At 52.2% G+C, this 22,841-nt stretch overlaps 1 protein-coding gene across 1 annotated transcript; it reads left to right on the forward strand.

Moving 5' to 3' along the window:
• The first annotated feature begins 204 nt into the window (after positions 1-204).
• LOC115858779 (keratin, type II cuticular Hb4) lies at positions 205-22,485 on the forward strand. Its single transcript, XM_070046540.1, is given in 17 exon segments — positions 205-209; positions 533-593; positions 1,206-1,256; positions 1,368-1,587; positions 2,674-2,729; positions 3,916-4,057; positions 5,577-5,799; positions 6,576-6,711; positions 16,061-16,573; positions 17,813-18,021; positions 18,620-18,680; positions 19,155-19,250; positions 20,171-20,335; positions 20,464-20,589; positions 21,093-21,345; positions 22,006-22,196; positions 22,198-22,485. Coding segments are annotated over 17 exon segments (2,796 nt in total).
• Positions 22,486-22,841: the final 356 nt, after the last annotated feature.

Genomic DNA, 22,841 nt, shown 5'->3' on the forward strand with positions numbered 1-22,841 from the left:
TGAGGATCTGGTAGAGTGAGTAATTGCTGTCTCTGCAAGTGAGCTGCAGGCAGAGGCCAGGCTCAGAACTCTCTTGGTGAGGAGGGGCTCGGGGTCAGCTGGGATTTCAGTGACTACAGTCAACTCTCAGAACAACTCAGAAAAGACAGCTGCGCCAGCAGCAGGCAGCCAACTCTTCACTGCCCTCCAAGAGGGAACGCCTAGATGACGTAAGCTTCCTCAGCAGCAAGATAGAATAAAGGTAGCTTTAAGAAGGACTTCCCAGAGAATGATTCGACACAGGAACAGGCTACTGGGCAGTGGCATGGAAGGTAAACTTGCTAATGAGAAGCAATGATAAAAGTCATCTGTGTTGAGTGGATGGAGGAGCCAGACGTGTCCAGAGATGGGGCTGGACCTGGTGCCTCCCTAGGGCATTCAGTCGGTGAGACACGGATTTGCCCCCAGAGGTTCCTACCCTCAGGCCTGATACCAACTCCCTTTCAAACCCCACAAGCCCAACTAAAACATTTTCCCCTGCCCATTCCGCCAGATATGAAGAGGAGCTCTCCCTGCAGCCCTCTGCTGAGAATGAGTTTGTTGCCTTGAAGAAGGTGAGGGAGGATGGCCCAGGGAAGGAGAAGGCCCCCTGAGCTGGCCCACTGGGCCTGGGGACACTCAGCCCCTGGACCGTGTCCGAATGTGCCTGCAGCCCGCCCACCCCGCAGACCCTGGGAGAGAGGAAGGCCAGCCTCCCCCGCCCCTTGCAGAAGGACAGGGACTGACCTGGCCTCCACCTCCCAACTCATGTTAAGGGTTGTATTTACACCTGCCCAAGAAGCTGGAGATGTTGCAAATGCCAAATCAAAGCCAAAACAAAGACTCTGACTCAAACTCCCAGAGATGAAAATCATCTTGTTGATCCCTCACATAGATAGCGATGTATTTTCTGGCCTGAGGTCCATAGGGAGCTCTGAGGAATGCATTCAAGGCTCCTTTAACCCCATTGTCTTCAGATGCTTCCCCATCAGAATGCCAGGCCCAGGCATGGGGTCCTGGGGCTGGGGACCCCTCACTCCATCCTTGGCTTTGTCACCCCTTCCCTTCCACATAGGCCTAAGTGAGGAAAGGTGGGTCCCACACCCGCCACCTGCTACCACCTTGCCTCGTGGCCCAGCTGGCAGAGGGGTGGCCCCAGGTTACGACTGTCATTTCTCTGGCTGCAGGATGTGGACACAGCCTTCCTGATAAAGGCTGACCTGGAGACCAATGTGGAGGTCTGGTCCAGGAGATCGACTTCCTGAAAAGCTTATATGAGGAGATACCTGCAGCCATGCTGCCCACAGGTGGTCAGCCAGGGGCCAATCTCCCAGGGTCCCCACACCCAGGAGATCAGCCTGCTGCAGTCTCAGATCTCAGAGACCTCCATCATTGTGAAGGTGGACAAAAGCCAGGAGCTGCAGGCGGGCGGCATCGTTTCCCAGATCGAAGCCCAGTACGACAAAATCTCCAGCCGCAGCAAAGCACAAGCAGAGGCCTGGTACCAGAGCCGGGGGAGGCCCAGGCGGGGCCCGGGGGACCCCAGGCCCACTATCCCCCAGGAAGCGGGTGAGGAGAGACTGAGGGCCATGCCACACCCAGGCCCTGGTGTGGCAAGGAATGCTAACTGGCAAGGAATGCTAATTGGCAATGATGACAAAGAGGACTCTGGGCTTCCGGGCATGGGAAGAGGCTAATGGCATGGGGTGGTTACTAATAGTGGAGCAGAAACCGTGATTCAGGTGGCCCCAGACTTAGGTAATTAGGGCCTTGCTGGGAGGGCAGTTGGTGTCCCTGAGGGCAATTTGATTTGACAAATATTATCATCTCAGTCTTGCCCACCCTATCTGTGAAAGGCACCATTATTATTCACTCATTCATTCATTCATTTATTGAGCATCCGTCGTTTGCCAAGCACCGTTCTAGGTGCTGGAGGTCCAGCAGGGAACAGCACAAACAATCCCTGCCTTCGTGTCACTTTCATTCCGGAGGCAGGGGCAGGGGCGGGACAGGCAAGACGAATAAGTACAGTGGATGTATGTTAGATGGACACGTGTTATGGAGAAAATAAATCAGGGTGAAGCGTAGGGAGTGTGGTGTGAATACGGTTTGCAACAGGGTGGCCAGGGAAGGAGGGCCTTACTGGGGTGTGTGGAACCATGAGGATACTAAGAGTCACAGCATCCCCATCCTCAAGGAAATTACAGTCCACGGGAGAGAAACGTGTAACCAGCCAAACTGAGATACGAGGTAGCATGAAGTGACCGCTAAGGTCAAGCTGCAGGCCAAGGGAATAGGATGATGATGCAAGTAACAAATTGTGTCTGGAAAGGCGGAGGCGCTGGGGTGTGGTCTGGATCTCGAAGGCCAAGTATGATTTCCATAAGCATGGGGGAAAGGACGTCTGGCTGAGGTGAGGCATGAAAGGAAGCACCATGAAAGAAATGCAGCTGGAGACACAGGGCCAGATCACAGCAGATCTGCAGAGCTGCACTGAGGCCTTTGGACTTTTTTCTGAAGGCAATGGGCACCAATCTCCAGGGAGTGTCCCAAGCAATGCTCTACCCTTTTTCTGGAGATCATGGTGATCAAGGTATCAAACCCCGGCCTGGCGTCAGCTCCCTGTGACTCAGTCTGTGGCTCACCCACGGCCAGGTTTTGCTCTGGCCGGCCCCTCCTCCAGTTTCTCTCCCGGGCCATTCATCAGTCAGGTGGGCTCAGGAAAGATAACCACAGTTTCCCATCCTCCTAAGTTAGAACCAGAAAGATAACTCTATTATTTAAAAATTGTATTTAGCCGTGAGGATCAGAAATCAATAATAATAATGACAGTTGAAACAAATTTGATTTTTACTTTTTTCTCAAATAATTTGAAAGTAAAGAAGTAGACTGCCCACAGATGACTCTGGGGTTCTGTGTCACCATCAGGAACACAGGCTCCTTCTAGCTTTCTTTTCTGTCATTCTTAGCATAGTGCTTTAATCCTCATGGTTGCCCCATGTCCCAAGATGGCTGCGATACCACCAATCTCACATGTTCATTCCAAGCAGGCAGAAGAAGAGAGGGCAAAAGGAACATGACAACTGAATCATCTCTGACTTTAAACAGCTTTCCTAGAAGCCCTACCCAGCAATGGCCGTGCACCTCGTTGATGAGAAAGCTGAGAAATATTCTCTTATCTGGGCTTCTGTTTGAAGAAGAGGAGAATGGGTATTGATTGGGCAACTACAAGCTTTTTCACAATAACCAAAGAGACTGACTTGTGCTTATCTTGTTTTGCATTTTCTATGCAAAACGCTCCCATCCATTATATGCAGAAAATACAAAGTTGGCTAAATGTTTAATCTATTAATGTAATCTATAACACACTATTCAGAAATCAGATTCAATGTACAAAAGTTTAATAAAAAAGTGTTAAACCAAGATAGGAAATAATATTGCATTTTGTTTTCAATTGTTTTGAAGGAGAATATACAAACATATTCACCCTGGCGGGGGCAGATGTGCTGTGTCCTCAGGCCTTGGTCGGTTAGGTACCCCAGGCTGAGCACAGAATCTCTTTCCAAGGTCCAGAGCAGGGATGGAGAAAAAAGGAGGGAAATCCCAGGGCGGAGAGAAAAGGACAAGACACAGAATCACTGAACAGAGAGGAGGCGAGTTTGGAGCTTAGAGGAGAATTTAATAAGCCTAAAGATTCAGGGCTGGAATATGAGAAAGGAATAAGGAATAGCCCAGAAAAGGACCAGAAATGGATAGGGGATGGGGAACAGAACAAGTATAAGAATCCAAAAGCACCTGACCCAGGAAGTTAGGAGAGGAGACACGGGGGACAGTGGGGAAGGGGGCTGGGAGGGACAACAGTGTGGGTGCCCAGGTTCTGACCTCCCTGTGTGGTAGTATGAGGAGCTGCGGCTGACAGCCGGGACCCGCTGTGACAACCTCCACAACGGCAAGAACGAGATTCTGGAAATAAACAAGCTGATTCAGTGGTTGCAGCAAGACATTGAGAATGTCAAAGCCCAGATGAGGCCATCACAGGGTAACCCGCCATCTGGTCTTGGTCGTGATGGGGGAGTCCATCCTCCCTGGGGGCCCAGTCGAGGAGGGAATAAACTTGCGCTGTTTCCCACGAGAGGGAGCGAGCCCTTTCTACAGAAGAGCTGACCCACAGCAGGATGAGCAGGCTCAGGAAACAGTGAGGCCCCCAACAGAAGCTAGGCAACCTACTGCATCAAGATGGAATAGCAAGGATTCTTCACTAGATGGGAGTATAGAAAAGATGTTCTCCAAGGCCCCTTCCAACCAAAGACTCTAATTCTATGATCCTGAAATTCAAGGTGACCCCGCAGAGTTCATAAACTCAGACTCACTCTCTTCTCCTAGGCTAGTGAAGACCAGGCAGACACTTAAAATCTATTAGTCACAAAGAAATTGTTTGGCTTATCTAGAGGAAACTCACAGATCTCCTTGAGGTGTTATAGACAAGAGAACTGGTCCCCATCCCCCAGAGGAACCAGATGTCGCAATCCTAGGATGAAACCCACAGCAGATTTGAATCTGACACATAACCATGACTGTAGGAAAAACTCACTCTTCCTCCTGTGTCCCTCCTTTACCCTCCCACTATCACATTCACAGCACTTTCTGATACCAGATATGGGGGAAGGGTGTTTCCATACTAACCAGTTCTGCAACACCAGCTGGGTGTTCTACAACTTAACGCACTTCTGACACTACCTACCTGGAGATAGCATCAGATCCCACAGGTTAGGGACTGCCCCCCAAGTCCCACAAGGCTGCCTCCAGTTCAGATGCTAATCACAAGTCCAGGTTGTGTTTCTGAGCAATCGGCTATATATTGGAGGTCTCCATGACCCCCCTCCTCAGGTTTGATTAATTTGCTGGAGTTGCTCACAGAACTCAGGAAAATAGATTCCTTTATATCTACTGCTTTATTATAAAAGCATATGATAAGGGATACGGATGAACACCCAGGTGGAAGAGATGGATAAGGCAAGGTATGTGGGAGGGGCGTGGAGCTTCCATGCCCTCTCCAGGCGTGCCATTCTCTCCACACCTCCGCCTGGTCACCAGCCTGGAGGCTCTCTGAATCCTCTACTGTTGGGATTTTATGGAGGCTTCCTCTCCTAGGCACGATCAATTATTACCTCCGTTCCCAGCCTCTCTCCCCTCTCGGGAGATTTGCAGGGTGGGCTGAAAATTCCCAGCTTCTAATCATGGCTTGGTCTTTCTGGTGACCAGCCCCCATCCAGGAGCCTACCTAGAGTCACCTTAATTAAACAAAAGACATTGCCAATACCCAGGAAATTCTAAGGGGTTTAGGGACTCTGTGTCAGAAACCAGGGTCAAAGACCAAACGTTAGAACAAAGGATGATCTTAGTGTGCTTATCATTTAGGAAATTGCAAGGTTTGGGGGCGTTCTGTCCAGAAACTGGGGGAAGAGACCAATATATATTGTTTCTAATTGCCTCACAACGACCGTGTTCTCTGTTCTCCAGGGCGCCCCGTAATGCCTTTCTGTGCCCTCTCCTCCCAGCGCTGCAAACTGGAGGGTGCGCCATGCCCGAGGCGGAGCAGCAGGGGGAGGCGGCCCTCAACGACGCCAAGTGCAAGCTGGCTGGGCTGGAGGAGGCCCTGCAGAAGACCAGGCAGGATATGGCCTGCCTGCTCAAGGAGTTCCAGCAGGTGATGAACTCCAAGCTGGGCCTGGACATCGAGATCGCCACCTACAGGCGCCTGCTGGAGGGCGAGGAGCACGGGTCAGTCAAGGATGGGCACCAGGTATGTCTGTTCTCCTGCCCTCTGCTTGCTGTTGCTGCCATTGCCCATCCCACAGTCGTGGAAAATCTAAAACAGCACGCAGACCACAGGCCCTCCTCGCTGACAGGGTCCATGGAGCAGGCAGAAGTGGTGGGGTGCCACGTGCTTCTTGGCCTCATTCTCTGATGCAGTTCCCTTGTGTCTCCTTTGCCTCCCACCCCCAGGCTGCATGAAGGCGTTGGGCCCGTGAATATCTGTGAGTAGAAGAGCCCTCCCCAGCGGTTCTGGGATCTTGGGAGCTGATCAACCCATAATAGACCACGCTGGCCCCTGCCCAAACCTCCGCGTGCTTCCCCCACCCCAAAGGAAGAGTTCTGTTTGCCTGGAGCTCCTGGAAGATGGAAAGGCTCTCCCTCAGAGCTACCCAAGTCTATGGGAGTGAGAATCAGGGGCAGACATGCAGCGTGGTCCCAGTGCTTCAGGGCCCAGAAGCTGCAAGGAACCATATAGACAAGGGGATGTTTTTCTGGAGAAAGACGATTTGAAGCAGGCTCAGACAAATAGAAACAGAGAGGGTGAAGCAGAAGATAGGGCTCTGGGGCAAGAGGAGAGACACATGGGGAACTGCTAAGCACTTTATGTGGCCAGAGTGAGAGACATGGAAGTTGGTAGCTGGGATGGGAATGTCCTTAGAAGGGAGCTGCAGCAGGTGGGGGCCTGGCCTGACCGAGATGTTTCAGGGCAGGGCCCTGAGTATCCTTTCCTGTTCCCGCAGCTGTGAACAGCTCCAAAGGCACATCCTCTACGAGCCAAGTGTGGTCAGCACACCCGTGTACTGTCCAGGGGACACCAGCGTCCTCAAGAGCAGCGGGGGCTGCAGCATCATGGGTACGGTGAAATCTACATCCCCTGTGAGCCCCGGGGGCTACTGGGCTGTGGAAGCAGGTGGAGCTTCGGCACGAAGCTAGGGGCTGGGGGTGGCTCCTCCTGCCACAAGTGTTAGTACAGCCCCAGAGGCTAGAAGCCCAGGGGACGGGGCACCAGCCCCCAGCCTGGATGTTGTCCCCCAGGGTTGAAGACAAGGCTGTTCCAAAATCCCACCTTCCTATACTGATCGAAGTTTTCCCTTGGGTTTTCTCCGTGAGCCGCCCATCAGGTATCTTCAAGAGTCACCTTTCACTTAGCTGCGTGCAGACTCTGCGCTAGGTCCTGGGGTGGGGGTGGGATGCAAAGAACGAAAATGCATCCACCGTATATCTGGACCACTGACAGTCAGGCTCTAGTGCGGCCAAGAGAATGGCAATGGCCCCCAAACACTTCTCTTCCCCATGAGAAGGCCAAATGGGCACATCACAGCTCTGCTTTGTGGATCGTCCCATGGAACTTCCCCCGCAAAGCCAGCCTCCCCCGACCCCGGGACATTCCCCTCCTCTCTTACCTCGGTCTGTCATGCGCCTAAAAAGTGAACTTTTAACACCCACCTAATCCACGCACTATTACAAATATCAAAATACCCCCAAATCCCATTCCAAATTCCCAAGCCAAGTGCCAGGATTTCAGCTTCGCTCGGGACCTGTCCATGCTCCTCTCAGTTAGCACACAGAATCAAGAGGTGGTCTTTGGGCAGTAAAGTTACCTGCTCAGGTGTGTTGAACTGGCGCTATAAAAATACATTTTTTCCTGAGCTCACAGTGGCAGCTGACGGCTAAGAAATGCCTAGCACAAAGGCAAGGGGACATGAAGTGTTTACTGAACAAAGGGACAATGGAATCAGCCCCACCCCTACCCTCTGCACGTAGCCAGCCCTGCCCTGCTCCCTCTCCTTTGAGTTCCTCTTGCTTTGGGTCAGATATGAATGTGCTCTCCTGGCTGCAGCGATACGGGGCTGCCTCAGCACACTTGGAGGCCCTGACTCAGGGGCTGCGAGGGGAGGGGAGGTGCTGAGCTGACCCCACCTCCCCAGAGCACAGCCCCTCCTCCCGCATTGTGCTGCATCTGCAGAAGCCCTGCCCACCCAGGGATCCACGTCTCTGCCATGAGCCTCTGGGCTTGTCTATTGCCAATCAACTGACTGTTCCCAGGCTATGGGAATCAGGAGTATTGGCCCTGCTCTGTGGAGGGCAATGAGGCTGAAGGGGAACTGATGGGCAGCTTTGGGGAACTGGGGGCTGGTGCGGAGTGCAGGGTTGGGAGTGGAAAGAGAGGTTATTATACAAAAGGGAAAACTACATATGAATGATTGGCAAGTGGCCTGTGGAGTGAGTGGGGAGCCATACAAATTCCCCTTAAAACCTGCACATCACACCCCAATAGTTTGCAAGTCACCTGCCACGTTAAAAACCACAGCCCTATTCCCCACAGACCTCCTCACCACATGGTCCCCTGCATATGTCCTAGAGAAAGTCTGTCATGTCTGTACTCGGCAGCCTCAAAGCCTGGGCTCTGCCTCCCCAGCCAGGTCCCCACGCAGGGCAGGTGCAGACCTGGGGAAAGCAGGGAAGATAGGCAGCAGACTGGCTAGGGCGGGGCACCCCCTAGCCTCCTCTCCCTCTCGGGAGCCCCAAGACCTGGAAATGAGACTTGGTGGCAGCGGTTCCACCCTCTGCCTGACCCTGATACCCTCCCCGTTGCCTCACTGATCCCCTGTAACAATCCCCCCACTACAGATGCCCCCATGTGGCTCCCCTCTCCTGAGCGCTGGGGTGCATCTCCTCTTCCCCCACAGCCCCGCGTAGGGCATCTCTTCTGTGCCAAGCCCCGCATTAGAAGCTGGGGATACAGAGGTGACTACAACATGCTCGGAACCCTAGAGTGACTCAGCCTCACAGAGGAGTCATAAGCAGTGACAGCCAGAGAGAATGGAAACGACAAGGAGAAGCAACTTGTGATTATGCCAGGCAAGGAGATCAGAGAGAAGCTCACAGAGAAGATTACAAGGACAGGGTCTGAACGGACAAGGGTTACTGACTTATGGGCAGCATATTAAAAAGAACCCACCCACTTGCTTTTTCATTCACTCAATATAATATTTATCAAGCACCTGTCATGGGTCAGACCACCCAGGGGCTGGTGTCTCTGTGGTGAACAAGGCAGCCCCAGTCAGGGCTGACCTACCAGTAGGGACAGTAGACACAGTTCCTAGAGCCCATGGTAGGGACCATAAACTGGTGCAGCCACTTTGGAAAACAGTCCAGCAGTTCTTCAAAATGTTAAACACAGAGTTACCATGTGACCCAGCAATTCCACTCCTAGGTAGATACCCAAGAGAAATGAAAACATGTCCACACAAAAACTCGTACGTGAATGTTCATAGCATCACTATGCACAAGAGCCAAGAGGTGGAAACAACCAAAATGTCCATCAGTTGGATGAATGGATAATCAAAATTTGGTCTCTCCATACAATGAAATGTTATTTGGCCATAAAAAGGAGTGAAGTACTAATACGTGCTCCAACATGGATGAACCTTGAAAACATGAGGGAGATAAAAGAAGCCAGACACAGAGACCACACATTCTATGATTCCATTCATATGAAATTCCAGATTAGGGCAATCTACAGAGACAGAAAGCAGATCTGTGGCTGCCTGGTGGGCTGGAGGGAAGAGGAGATGGGGTGGCGGGGACAGCCAAAGGTTTCTTTTGAGGCGATGAGAACATTCTAAAAGGGACTGGGGTGACGGGTGCACTTATCTGGGAATATACTAAAACCACTGAACTGTAATTTTCAATGAGCGAATTATATGATATGTGAATTATATCTTAATAAAGCTGTTTTTAAAAAATGGGGCCCTGGCCCCAATCCATGCCCCTGGGGCTTACAGCCTCCCTGAGGGTACAGACCTGGAACAGGAAATTACAGATGTCAGGCTTGTTGTGAAGGAGGACGTAACTGAGGGTCCTACCCTGGTCACGGGCCTCGGAAAGATCCCCAGAGGAGGGGGCAGGCAAGCTGGATCCCAAAGGCCAGCAGGACTGAGGGGAAGCAAGGAAGCCCAGCAGGGGCTCCACGCTGAGGGATCAGCAGCTGTGAACCAGAGTGTGCAGCGTCAGACGGGTGAGGGCCGGTGGCTTTAGGGATGCACATCCACACCCGGGAAGGAGGGGATGGGACAACGGGGGCCTCATGGCCTCCATTCCCACTTGAAGCCCTGTCACTCTGGATCTGGCCCTAGAGCCAGCTGAGCTCCTTGCTGATTAAGCACTCAAAGCTCTGAAAACTACAGGAATGCTCGGCCTGCAGTCAGCAGAAACAGAGATGACAACAGGCCACCCACCTCTGTCCCAAAGATGACTACCCAAGGCCCAGGATGCACCCCAGTGGAGTAAAGGAGGAGGAGGAGAGAAGATTCCCCCACCCTCACAATGAGGTGGGCTTGAGCCTGGCGACCATCCCTTTGGGAATTCCCATCCTAGAGTGGCCCAGGCCCCAGGGGAAGGGAGACTTGTCTGGAACCGTCCACTAGGCAGACTCATCCCAGTAGTGAGGGTACCCCAGCTCAGTCCTGGACATGAGCTACAGGCCCCGGCGCATCCCCCTCAGTGCTGTGCAGCCATGCCCCCATTCTCCCCCTCTCTCCAGGGAGGAGGTGACTCTAGGCAGGCAGGACAAAAGTGCCTCCCGGTAGTTCCCTGGGCGGTTCACCTCCATTACCTGGGCAAACATCTGAGTTTCTCCAGGACCTACCCTGCACCTATAGGGAGGATCAGGCCCCGCCCTGCCCTCGGAAGGAAGGGGGAGCTGACTGCTGGAAGCCAGAGCCTCCCTGCATTCCACTCGGCCTCGGGAATCCAAATCCCAGCCCTTCCCAGAGCGCCCCCGTGAGGACAGGTGGGGAACAGCCCAAAGAGGCCTGGGGCAGGTGGAAGGACCCTGAATGAAGCCCCTTGTTTTTGTGTCTGTCCCCCCGAATGTCTCCCATTTCTTGTCCCTCTTCTCTCTAGGAGAGCCTTCCTTGCCCCACTGTGCCCTCCCTCAGATGCCCTCTGCCCTTCCCCTGGGTCCCCCAGGATCCCTTGCTCATCCAAGTCCCATCAGCGGCCCCAGGTGGACCCACTACCGCCTCTCTCCCCTTGGGGCTCGGATTGGGGGAAATGGCTGCAGAAATGGAACTGGGGGCAGAGAAGGGGAACTTAGGATCACTGAGTCTGGTAAAAGGAAGAGGGCTGCACCCAGCAAGCATCCCAGCACCTAATCTTGATGTCGGCTTACATCACACCCAATAAAGGTTTGTTGAAGCAAACCGACCTGCACGCCTGCGAGCAGGTCACCTGTCACATTTCACCCTGACAGGTGATAACTGTGGGCAAGTGAAGAATTTGGGCTAAACCTGAAAAAAGTCATTCTGCCTGAAAGGGTGGGGACGGGCTCAAGCAAGTGGGGTGCTTTGACTCTCCTCGGAGGTGTTAGGATTCTATCCTAGCATCACTAGTCTGACAGGGCAGAGGGCTCTCTCCTCATCGCCCCCCTCCTTCTGCTGGGGGACCCCTGAGCTTCCCTTCCCACCAGGGCAGGTCTCAGCATGAACACCTCCCGGTGAGTGCCTCTCTCCTGTGCAAACTTGTCCCTAGGCAAAACGGAAACATCTGAAGAAGGTGGCTTTAGCAAAGCCTTCTCACCATCTGGATTTCCCTGTCACCCTCCTCCCCTCCCACAGGCATGCGCGCGCGCGCGCGCGCGCACACACACACACACACACACACACACACACAGTGCAGTCACTGTGCACCCAGGGTTCACAGGCTCTGCTCAGCCAATCAGGATGGCCCCTTCCCCTCCCATTCCCTCCTCCCTGCCAAGCCCTCATCAGCAGTTCCCCCTCCGCCCCAGGCAGTTAGCATCGAGATGAGCCAGCAAACTGCCTACACTAGCTCAGCCAGCAGATCTCAGGATTACATCCAGACCAGCTCCCAACAGGAAGCAGAAACTGTCAGAGCAGCAAAAGCCCCAGCCCGGAGTTTCCAGGACAACTCCCCTCTCCCCACCTGCTGAGGACTGTGTTTTGCATTGTCTGATGAAATAATGCCTCAGAAGTATAAACTGCTGATGGCAACAGCCCATCTCAGAAAAGGGGTTATGCGTGACTGGTCTCAATTACCGCCACCCCGCCTGGGCTGTTAAGGTTGAAGGAAGCTGAACCACAGGACAGCCCCGGGAATGGCTGGTGGGGTAATGATGCCACAGCCACTGGAGTGGGAAGCAGGTGGGGTGCTGGACGGGAACAGAAATGACGGCTTACCAGTGAAAGGAGGATTGTGCAAAAGAGAGGGGAAGGGGGCAGAGAGAAAAAGAAGGGGATGGAGGGGGGAAAGAAATGGATGACAATAACCACACCAGGCTCCACACAGCATACACCCCAAACATTTTCACATGTAACCCGCACATACTGTGCAGTAGGTATAATTCCATTTTACAGATGAAGAACCTGAGGCTTAGAGAGGTTAAACAATTTCCCCAGCTCATTTGTATACCATGGAGGGCGAATGTTGCACAGTGATAATAAAAGGCAAGCAGACTTTTAGTTGGGTGTATTGTTGTTTTTAAGTTCTCTACAGACACGCACCCCTGACTGCCTGCATCCAGGGTGTGCCACTACCGTGCCCTTCCCATGCCACTGCCCAAGGTCACACTGCTGACTGATGGCAAAATTGGGACTGAACCCAGTTCCATTTGACTCCAAGGGCTGTGTCAAGTCTTCTGTTCCCGGCCTGGCACACTCACTGGTGTCCTCTATGCCATCCCTCCTGCTCCCCTCCCCTTTTCTCCTCCACAGGGGTCCCCCATCCCCTTCCCAGTCACCTGGATCCCCTTGCCTGGCCTCAGTGGAGGGGGATGCCCTTTCCTCCAAGCAGCCAGGCTCACACCCCAAGAGGCTGGAGCTGGAAGGCAAACTGAGCTCTTGGATTTCTGCACCATCCTCCTCAGGGTCATTCCTGTCCATTTTGGAGACTAGAGTCTCCTCTTCCTGAAATACTTACAAAGCCAAATGCCCAAATTCCTCTTCTTTCACCCCCTGTCCTTTCTCCCTTTTTCCTCCTGCTTTTAATCTTTGCGGTGTCTTCATTCATTCAACAAAACCATATAGCATGCCTCCCCCATGTCCCCGTTATCCTAAGCAGGAGACACAGAGGAGGAAAAAAACACACAACAGTGCCTGCCTCCTGGAGCTTATATTCCAGCCTGGGAAGACAGGTGATAAACAGGCAAACCCGTGCAGGAAAGGACCTCAGACTGTAAGCACTGCTAAGGAGAAGAGGAAGCGGGGAGGGGGAATAGAGAGTACACAGGGGAGGGGGCTTTAAGGAGGGGGCGACCCATGAGCAAAGAACTGGAAGAGTTGAGGGACCCGGCCATGTAGCCATTTGCAGGAAAAGAGTTCCCAGCAGAAAAACAACAACAACAACAACAGCAAATGGGAAGGCCTCTGAGTAGGAGTTTTCCTGCCTGTCTGATGGACACACAGGAGGCCAGGGTGGCTGGAGCAGGGTGAGCAGTAAGACGGATAGAGGGACGTGAGGTCAGTGAAAGAGGAGAGCAGACTAGGTAGAGTCCTGTATGGCATTTACTCTGAGTGGGATGGGAAACCACCAGAGGCATATGAGCTTAGAAATGGCATGATCTGACATGTTTTTAAAGGACCCTTCTGACTATGGTGTTAAGGAAAGTCAGATGGGCAAAGGAGGAAGCAGGGTGACTAGCTGGAAGGAGACTTCAATAGACCCTGTGAGGAGTGATGGGCTCGGACAAATATGGTAGCAGTGGGGTGATGAGAAGTAGTAGGAGTCCAGGTATATTTTGCAGGTAGGACTTGCCAATGGATTGAATGTGCGATATGGAACAAGCTGAGGAATAAAGGATGACTCCCAGATTTTTGGCCTGAGCCACTACAGGGATAGTGAGCCTGGCAAGTGGAATATATTTCATAGGAACAATCAATAGGGAGAACAGCTTTGGATAGATGAAGGCTGAGATACTAATCGATATCCAAGTAGAGATGTGGGGGCTTCCCTGGTGGCGCAGTGGTTGAGGGTCCGCCTGCCGATGCAGGGGACGTGGGTTCGTGCCCCGGTCCGGGAGGATCCCACATGCCGTGGAGCGGCTGGGCCTGTGAGCCATGGCCGCTGAGCCTGCGCATCCGGAGTCTGTGCTCCGCAAAGGTAGAGGCCACAACAGTGAGAGGCCCGCGTACCATAAATATATATATATATGTGTGTGTGTATATATATATATATATATACATATATATATGTATATATATATATGTGTGTGTGTATATATATATATATATATACATGTGGGGCACAGAAGGGATGCCCGGGATAGAGATACACCTTGGCAGTCATCAGTGCAAAGATGGTATTTAAGGCATGAGGCTGTATGCTGTCATGAAGTGAACAAGTATAGATAAAGACATGAACAGGTACAAGGGCTGAGCCCAATGATGCTGTGGTGTGTAGAGGTCGGGGATATGAGGGTAAACTGGTTGAGAAAACTGAAAAGAAGCAGTCAGTAATATGTATAGAAAATCAGGAGAATGTGGTGTCTGGAAACCAAAAGAAGAAATTGTTTTAAGGAAAAGGGAATGATCAACTATGTCAAATCCTGCTAAGTTAAATGAGAGCTGGGAATGGACCAGTGATTTTAGCAACCTGGAGGTCACTTGCAACCTTCACAAGAAGTATTGTGTTATTATTATTTTTCTGCTTCTCCCTTTAGACATACACCTGATAGCTGGGGCTGTATAAAACAGTAGTAAACTAGGAACAGAGGAAAACTTCCTCAACTTGACAAAAAATATATATAGCTACAAAAAAACTACAGCTAACATTGTACTTAATGGTAAGAAATTTGAAGATTTCCCACCAAAAATCAGGAATAAGGCAAAGATGCCCCCTCTCACCACTGCTTTTCAACATCAAACTGGAAGTCCTAGCTAATGCAGTAAGACAAGAAAAAGAAATCAAAGATATAGAGATTGGGAAGGAAGAAAATAGTGAAGACCTGAGATGGTTAGCTCCAGAGAAAAGCACATATCCCCTTCCAAGTAGAATCCCAAGTGAGCACAAGTTCCCCCAGGCACAGACGAGTAGGACAAATCATGTCACTCTCTAGAATAGAAAAGGCAAACATCTGTCTCTGGGTCCTGAAATACTTGCGATATTGATTAACAATGATAATGATAGCCAGTGACTTAGAACTTTTCATTTCCTACCCAGATGCTTATTGCTTGGTTTCTCTCCCTCCTAACCAAGGATTCATCAATAATGCAAGGAACCTGCATAGGCAGGACTATAGATCAGCCCTAATGTGTATTCTGGGGGCTCAAAATCATGTGGTTAACTTTCCACACAGATACACGGCCAAATCATACAAAATTTTGGCCTCAAACTATGCCACAAAAGTATTGGTTGGTAGAAGTCCTCAAGATTAATCTCCCCCCAACACCAGGAGGATAGAGACCATCTTTTTATCTCTGTACCCTCGGCACCAAGCACATTACCTGAGAGAGAGTAACTGGTAATTGTCAAATGAATAAATGAACGTATGAATGAATGGATCTCCTTTGAGTGTCTCAGATCAGACATGTATCTACACTACCCCAAATGAGCTTTAGTGACGATTCAATTTTTATGTAAACAGTCAAATCAGATCATAAAGGTTAGATAAAACACTGCAAAATGTTTTTGGACTGTTTAATCCATCTCCAGGAATGCAACCAACTGTATTCTCACCATATCATTTCTTACTTAGAGCTATGAAAACCCTGCCTATCTTCTGCACACCCCCATCTGTTGAGGGGGTTATCTGTATAGCTGCATCCCTTGCAGCCTCTTGCTGGAGCAGTTACCATCCTAACATTCTGGTGGCTAGCCACACTTACTGTGGAAAGTCTATTGGATTTATGACCAAAGCAAATTAAGGTCCCCATAATGGCAACAGTGGTGGACTTGTGGAAAAAGTAGGACCATAATGTTTACGTGTTTATATGTTTTTAATGTTTATAGGTTCGATGTTATGGCCCTGATTCTGAGGAAAATAGGTGTGTCTGAGATTAGCTCATTGTGAAGGAGGTTACAGGCTGGAAGATTTTCTGCTAACTACCCAAGCTCATAAATGCTTCCAAAGGGCTTTTTCCATTTTTAGGGGGCCAATCCTCAAATCCCCACACACATAAAAGTGCTTAGAGGGCTCCACCGGCCTCAGAGGGCCTCCCAGCTCCGGCTCCCCCTGCTCTGCAGTCGCTGCTAGCCTCTCACCCAGGACACCGTCACACCTTGCCGCTCCGACACAGTCAGCTCTGGTCGCCGTGTGGGCAGCTTCAGCTCTTGCTCAGCAATGCCCCCCCAGAACCTGAACCACTTCCGGGCCAGCTCTGTCTCCTGCAGGAGTGGGCCCCGCTTCCAGGGTCTTAGCAGCTTCGGCAGTGTCATCAGGTTTGGATCGTGCTCACCCCGGATAGTAGCTGTGTGCCCTCGGCCCATCCGCTACGGAGTTGGCCTTGGTTCTGGCAGTGGGATGGCCTTTGGCTTTGGTGATGGGAGTGGTGCTGGTCTGGGGTTTGGAGCTGGCAGTGGCCTCGGCGGCCCTGGCTTTGGCTACCAAGTTGGAGGAGCTGGAGTGCCAGCAGCCCCGTCCATCACAGCAGTGACTGTTAACCAGTGACTGCTGACCCACCTCAGCCTGGAGATTGACCCTAATGCCCAGAGGGTGAAGAGGGATGAGAAGGAGCAAATTGAGACCCTCAACAACAAATTTGCCTCCTTCATCGACAAGGTACTTACGACAGCTCAACCTCTGGGTCTGGGATGATGCGAGCTAAATGCACTGAGATGTTCTTTCCCTTAAGAAGAACAGGTCCAGACCTAGGGCATCGACCTTGACCCCAGATCCTTCAGGCACCAGCCAAAGGCATGGCGGTATGATTTCCGGGTCACTCTGCTGCGGAGCCAGGACGAGCCCGAGGAAGCACTGCATAGAGGGATAGATTAAGACAGTGGTGGTGTCTTCTGGGGGAAGGAGGAACATCCAGCCAAATCTGAAGGCATCTGAACAAACTAAGACCTACCACCTAGTCGCTTAGAAATATCTCCCAAACAGGCTAGAAACACTAACACCTCCACCAGGTGTTGGCTGGTACAGGTTTAAGAGGTTTTATCCTTTGAGATCCTCATGCTCTCTTTGAAGTTTCCATGGTTTCTGAGGCTGAGTGGCCACACCTATTCAGGCTTAAAGAAATGGAGAATGGAGTTGAGTAATTTTTGTACAAAGCAAAGAATTCATACCCCTCCCCCACCTGGGTTATCCAGATTCAGCTGAGTCACCTAGATTGAGGGAAACAGTAGGGAATGACCACTGGTGGTCACTGGTCTTCAGGCTGATGAGAGGAACAGAGAGGTGGAACTGACACAGCCCCAAACCCCAGACCGTGTCTCCATGAAGTGGGGATGCTCTATTGTGTCTGAGATTGGAAACTCACCTCTGTGAGCTTCATTTCACTCCAAAATGAGGGGTTGGAGCAAATGGCCTCTATGTTCCCCTCCAGCTCTATAAGTCTCAGCTGATGGAATTTCTGAGGTGATGGGTATGAATTATGACCTGAGAATTCCCACCTCCTAATACCACATCCCAGCCCAATGTACTTTACTCTGTTCCTCCTTCCCTGCTAGGGATGGCTGAAATCAGTTTTCAGATACAGGCAAACCCCAGCTCAGGTTGAATCGATCTCCAACTTCCCAGTGAATCAGCCCTCACCTTTCTCAGAGGGTTGAAAGGGAAATGGTTGAAGAGCTTTGGTTCCAAAGCTTCTGTTTGTAGATAAGCCTGGTTGAGCACAAGGAGGGGTCGCAGACCTGCTCTGCAGATTCTACTGAGTTAGAGGAGGAGCTAAATTCAACAGAGGGGGGAACGATGTCACCACAGGTTTAAGTCACCTCTGGCCATCTGAGCAACGTTGACATACAGGTGACTATATCAAGCACTTCAATTGCCATGTCTTTGCCCCTGTGGATTTAGGTGTGGTTCCTGGAACAGCAGAATAAGCTCCTAGAGACCAAGTGGAACTTCCTCCAAGATCAGAAATATGCCAGGAGCAACCTGGAGCCCCTCTTCAAGAACTACATCACCAACCTGCAGAGACAGCTGGACGTAGTGAACAGCGAACGGGCCCGGCTGGAGGCTGAGAGGAACAACGTGCAGGATGTCCCTGAGGGTTTCAAGAAGAAGTGAGTGGCTGCTGGACTGCACTGACCTAGGATGGGCACGGGCTGGTCCCCAGAGCAGCGGCCAAGCTTGGGTGAGAGCTGCCGGAAGGATCAGGGTTGAATGCTGGTTTCAATTCCCAGCCTGAAGACAGGGGTGGGGATGTGATATGTATGGGAGGAGGAGGCCCTCCATGGGTCCTGAGGAGAAAGGAGACTTGGAATTGGGCATGGTTGTCCCTAATCCTGCCTGTGAGCATGGGTGAGTTGACCCCAGGAAAAGAAACTCTCTGATTTTGAGAACAGTGCCTAAGTCCAGCCACAAATAAGGTCCTACTTCCTCTAAGTGCAATGACCCTAAGGCTTTTCCAGCAGAGGAGCACAGCAAAGGTCCAGATTTTCAGACCCCACATCCAATTTGAGAAAGTAAAAGGGATTCGGAGAAACCAAGGGCTGTGGACTCATAAAAGGTCTTAAAGATGGGACAGAGTGGATGAAAACATGCAGGGAGCCAGGCTCCTGGACGGAGCAGAGAGGTCACAAGAGGTGATAACTGGGGAGCTGGGAGTAATCGGCTCTCAGTTCAGAGTGAGAACTCACCCTCTTCATCCTTATCATCCACATATGAAGAGGAGGTGGAACTCCTGGCCAACGCTGAGAATGAGTCTGTGGCTCTGAAGAAGGTAAGGAGAGCAACAGGCCCAGGCAAACTTCTCCTCCAGACAGACAAATGTTCTCGCAACTCCAGGACACTGCCCGGACAGACCTGTGAATACTCGCACACAGTGGACCCCCTAAGGTCACAACCGCTTCCCTTCGAAGTTCTGATTTGGCCTCCAGTGACTTAGGATTGGGTCTTCATGAGAGCAGAGGTCTGAAGGGATGACATTTGAAGAGTCTTGGATTATCTAGACTCTTCTTGCCTCTAAATAAGCATCAGAAAATGTCCAGCATCCCTGGGGGTTTCATGCTATATAAGGGAGAAGAACAAGAGTCACTAAGCTGTATTTCCACCCAATGACTTTCCCATCTGTCCCACTTGGCCTGGCCCTGTGGGAACTGGCCTGGTCTTCCCACCCACCTCCAGAACCTGCCAAGGCGGGGAGGTTAAACAGTGCGCAAGTAATGAGCATTTTATCCTTCTCTCTTTGATACAGGATGTGGATACAGCTTTCTCAAATAAGTCTGATCTAGAGGCCAACGTGGATACCTTAACTCAGGATATCAACTTCCTGAAAACCCTACACATGGCGGTAAGGGGTCATCCCCTCTGAGCTATCCAAGGAGCTCAGTGTGTGGTCTGGACTCCCTGGGGGATTCACTGGACTAGTGTATTTTCTAACCTTTGGTATCATACCTCTTTCCTCCCATCAAATCTATATCCTCTATAGTTGATGCATGTACAAGCGGAGAAGGTAAGGGGAGCAGGCTTCTCGGCAGCCTGACTCAGGTCTGTGAATCAGCTCCTTGGATCCATGACCCAACTTCTGTTGACCAATCTAAAGACTGGGGTCTAGGAATGTCACTTCCTATCTACTGATGAGAAGACCCTGGAAAACTGATTTTCTAGGAGATGTAAGAAAAATTGTGTTACCTAATTAGTCAAATGAACTAGCGATCTTTTGCTTCTGTTTGGTCTGGAACGATCCCAATCAGAGCTAAACGGCTGGCTCTGAGTGGAAAGGCTGAAGAAAGCTCCCCCTGGGGCCCTCACCTTGCAGGCCAGTTCCCAGCCCTCCCCCAGCCCCACCCCTGGTTCTATTAAGGACTTGGGATATAGGAATTCCTAGACCACCATGTTCTAAAATATTGTCAGCTCTCAGTGATCCAGACTGGCACAGCCACTGTGTGGATAAACCAAAGAAAGTTTAAGCTTTAGCATGGTCTCCTCTCCTCCAAGTCCTTAGGCTCCCATGGTTTTAATAGTCACCTAAGAAGTTAAGATGTTAAAGGAATGTCTCCTAGTGTATAACAAGGGTTTAAAGTCAAACTGAAACGGTTCTGGGCCACCTCTTTTTCTTTGCTTTTGGTTTGGATGATCTGCCCCATTGCTGTGCTCTGAACAAACAAGCAATGCTCTCTCCCCCGACTCCGCATCCTGGGGACCCTGTGGCAGAGCCCCGGCCACTGACGGGACTCTGAACCCATCTGTCTCGCTGATCCTACAACACAGGAAATCCAGTTGCTGCAGTCACACATCTCTGAGACCTCAGTCATCGTGAAGATAGACAACAGCCGGGACCTGAACTTTGATGGGATCATCGCCGATATCAAGGCCCAGTATGAAGAGACTGCCAGGCGCAGTCGGGCTGATGCAGAGGCCTGGTACCAGACCAAGGTGGGCAGGAGGGCACTGGGGAAAGGGTGTAGGCAGCCCTGGGGTCAGACTCATGGATGACAAAGTGGGCTGTGATCTTGACCCAATCTTCAAGCCCTCGGAATACCCCTTTCTCCCCCACCCGCCAGTATGAGGAGATGCGGGTGACAGCTGGCCAACACTGTGACAACCTGTGTAACACTCGGGATGAGATCAATGAGCTGACCCACCTGATCCAGAGGCTGAAGGCAGAGATCGAGCACGCCAAGGCTCAGGTGGGCGAAAGAAAGGAGAGAAAGCCCCACAGGGAGGACAGGCAGGGCCCCAAGCTTTGGGGAGCCCAAGTCTGAAGATGTGGGGGAGGCCACCAGGACCCAGAAACAGAGGAATAAAAGAATTAGTCCAGGAAGACTTCCTGGGGGAGGAAAATGTGGAACCATGGAAAGAGTCTCCCATGTAGAAGGAAAGACCTGGGGCTGACTTAGAGGGGCAGGTGAGGCAGAAAGAACGGCTTTACTCTCTGGACCCCATTGGTCTTAGAGCAGCAGAAATCAGTAAGTGCAAAATCAGTGAGGATAGAAATGGAAGATAAGCAATGTTCTGCTCCCTGCTGACGTCAAACTACAGGATGACAATCCCTGGGGAAGCATCCTCCACAGGCTCCACCCCTGGCTTAGCACCATGCCATGTGCCCACTCACAGGGGGCAGAGTTTCTAGTCTGACCTGAGGATCCCCTAGTCCCTGCCAAAGCCCACCTGCAAACTGCCCTCCCCCCAGCACTGCAAGCTGGAGGCCACTGTGGCCGAGGCAGAGCAGTGGGGCGAGGCAGCCCTCAGCGACGTCAAGTGCAAGCTGGCGGAGCTGGAGGCTGCCCTGCAGCAGGCCAAGCAGGACATGGCACGGCAGCTGAAGGAGTACCAGGAGGAGACGAATGTCAAGCTGGCCCTGGACATCGAGGTCGCCACCTATAAGCGCCTGCTGGAAGGCGAGGAGAGCCACTAAGTGCTCTCAGTGCAGCAGGTGGGAGTGGGTCAGGAGGAACGAAGGACTACCTTTTTTTTTTTTTTTTTTTTTTGCGGTAGGCGGGCCTCTCACTGTTGTGGCATCTCCCGCTGTGGAGCACAGGCTCCGGACGCGCAGGCCCAGCGGCCACGGCTCACGGGCCCAGCCGCTCCGCGGCATGCGGGATCCTCCCGGACCGGGGCACGAACCCGTGTCCCCTGCATTGGCAGGGGGACTCTCAACCACTGCGCCACCAGGGGAGCCCAGGACTACCTTTTTGATGGGCAATGTGGGGACCGCCAAGGAGCATGATATCATTGGAAGAGAGAAGCCCTGTGGCTTCATGCAAGCTACTGACGCAGCTGCTGGGTAATCCAGATCGCTACCCGCCTCACTCAACCCAACCTGACTTTGGCCGTATATAAATGGTGGTGGACTTATGGCTATAGGCCAACACCTGGGGAACTGGCTGAATTCTTCCATTTTAGTCGGAATGTTTGACTTCAGTGGAGTCACAGCCTTTGAGACACCCAGACAAGAGAAGGGAAAAGTGGGTACTGACTATGTAGACAGTAGGAACTACTCGGACCCAGGCCACTTCCCCTGATGCCACCACCCGTCCCTCCCCCCACCCCCAGTGGGAGGGGGAGGATGAGGCAGCCTCACTGAGGGTTTCATCCTCCCACAGCGGTGAGCAGCTCCCGGGGCGGCCCGGTGTGCGGGCCCGAGCCTCTGGTCACCACCTGCAGCCTCTCCGGCGGCGGGGTCACCATCTCGGGCCGCAGCAGCAACCGGTCCAGCGGCTTCTGCAGCTCGAACGTGGGCGGGGCCCAGGTCGTGGGCGGTGGGGACCCGCTGAGCGCGGGCTTCCAGGGAGGGGAGCTCCGTGCTTGTGGGCGAGACCTGCGCCCCCAGCGTCCCCTGCCCGCTGCCCACCGAGGGCGGCTTCAGCAGCCGCGGTTGCAGCGTCCGCTTCGTGTCCACCACCACCTCGAGCCGAGCGCCGACCAGCCACCAACCAGGAAGAACCATCTCCACGGCTTCTGCTTCTGTCCCCAAAGTGCCCGGACTCTGGGCCGAGGGCGCTCTAGGTACCCATCCTGCCAAGAAGCCGAGGGCTGCTCTGCCTGGCCTGTGTCCTCTGGGGGGATTTTTTTTCACCACCTAAACGCTCCATCCACAGCCCCAGCGGACTGGCCTCTCCCTGACTCCCAATTTCCTTCCTTTGGGTCACTCCTCACCACCCAGCCCAAAGACCTCAAGAAATGCAGATTCAATACAATTACAAAAATCAGCATGTTGGTCCTAGCTTTGGATTAACTTAGAGAATGGAGAGCTGGCTGTCCACACAGCAGGTGTCCTCAAGCCACCGTCCTCTGCTTCCCTCCCCTTCCTTTCCCTGGCAGGAGAAGTTCCTTTCCTTCTCTTCCTGACCCAGAAGGATCCACCGTTTTTGGTGGGCCAAGCGATCCCAGAGATGGTTCTTCTCTGAGCGGCATAGGTCCTAGCTGCTTCTCTTCCTGG

Source organism: Globicephala melas, chromosome 10 (assembly GCF_963455315.2).
Source record: "Globicephala melas chromosome 10, mGloMel1.2, whole genome shotgun sequence".
NCBI classification, from domain to species: domain Eukaryota; kingdom Metazoa; phylum Chordata; class Mammalia; order Artiodactyla; family Delphinidae; genus Globicephala; species Globicephala melas.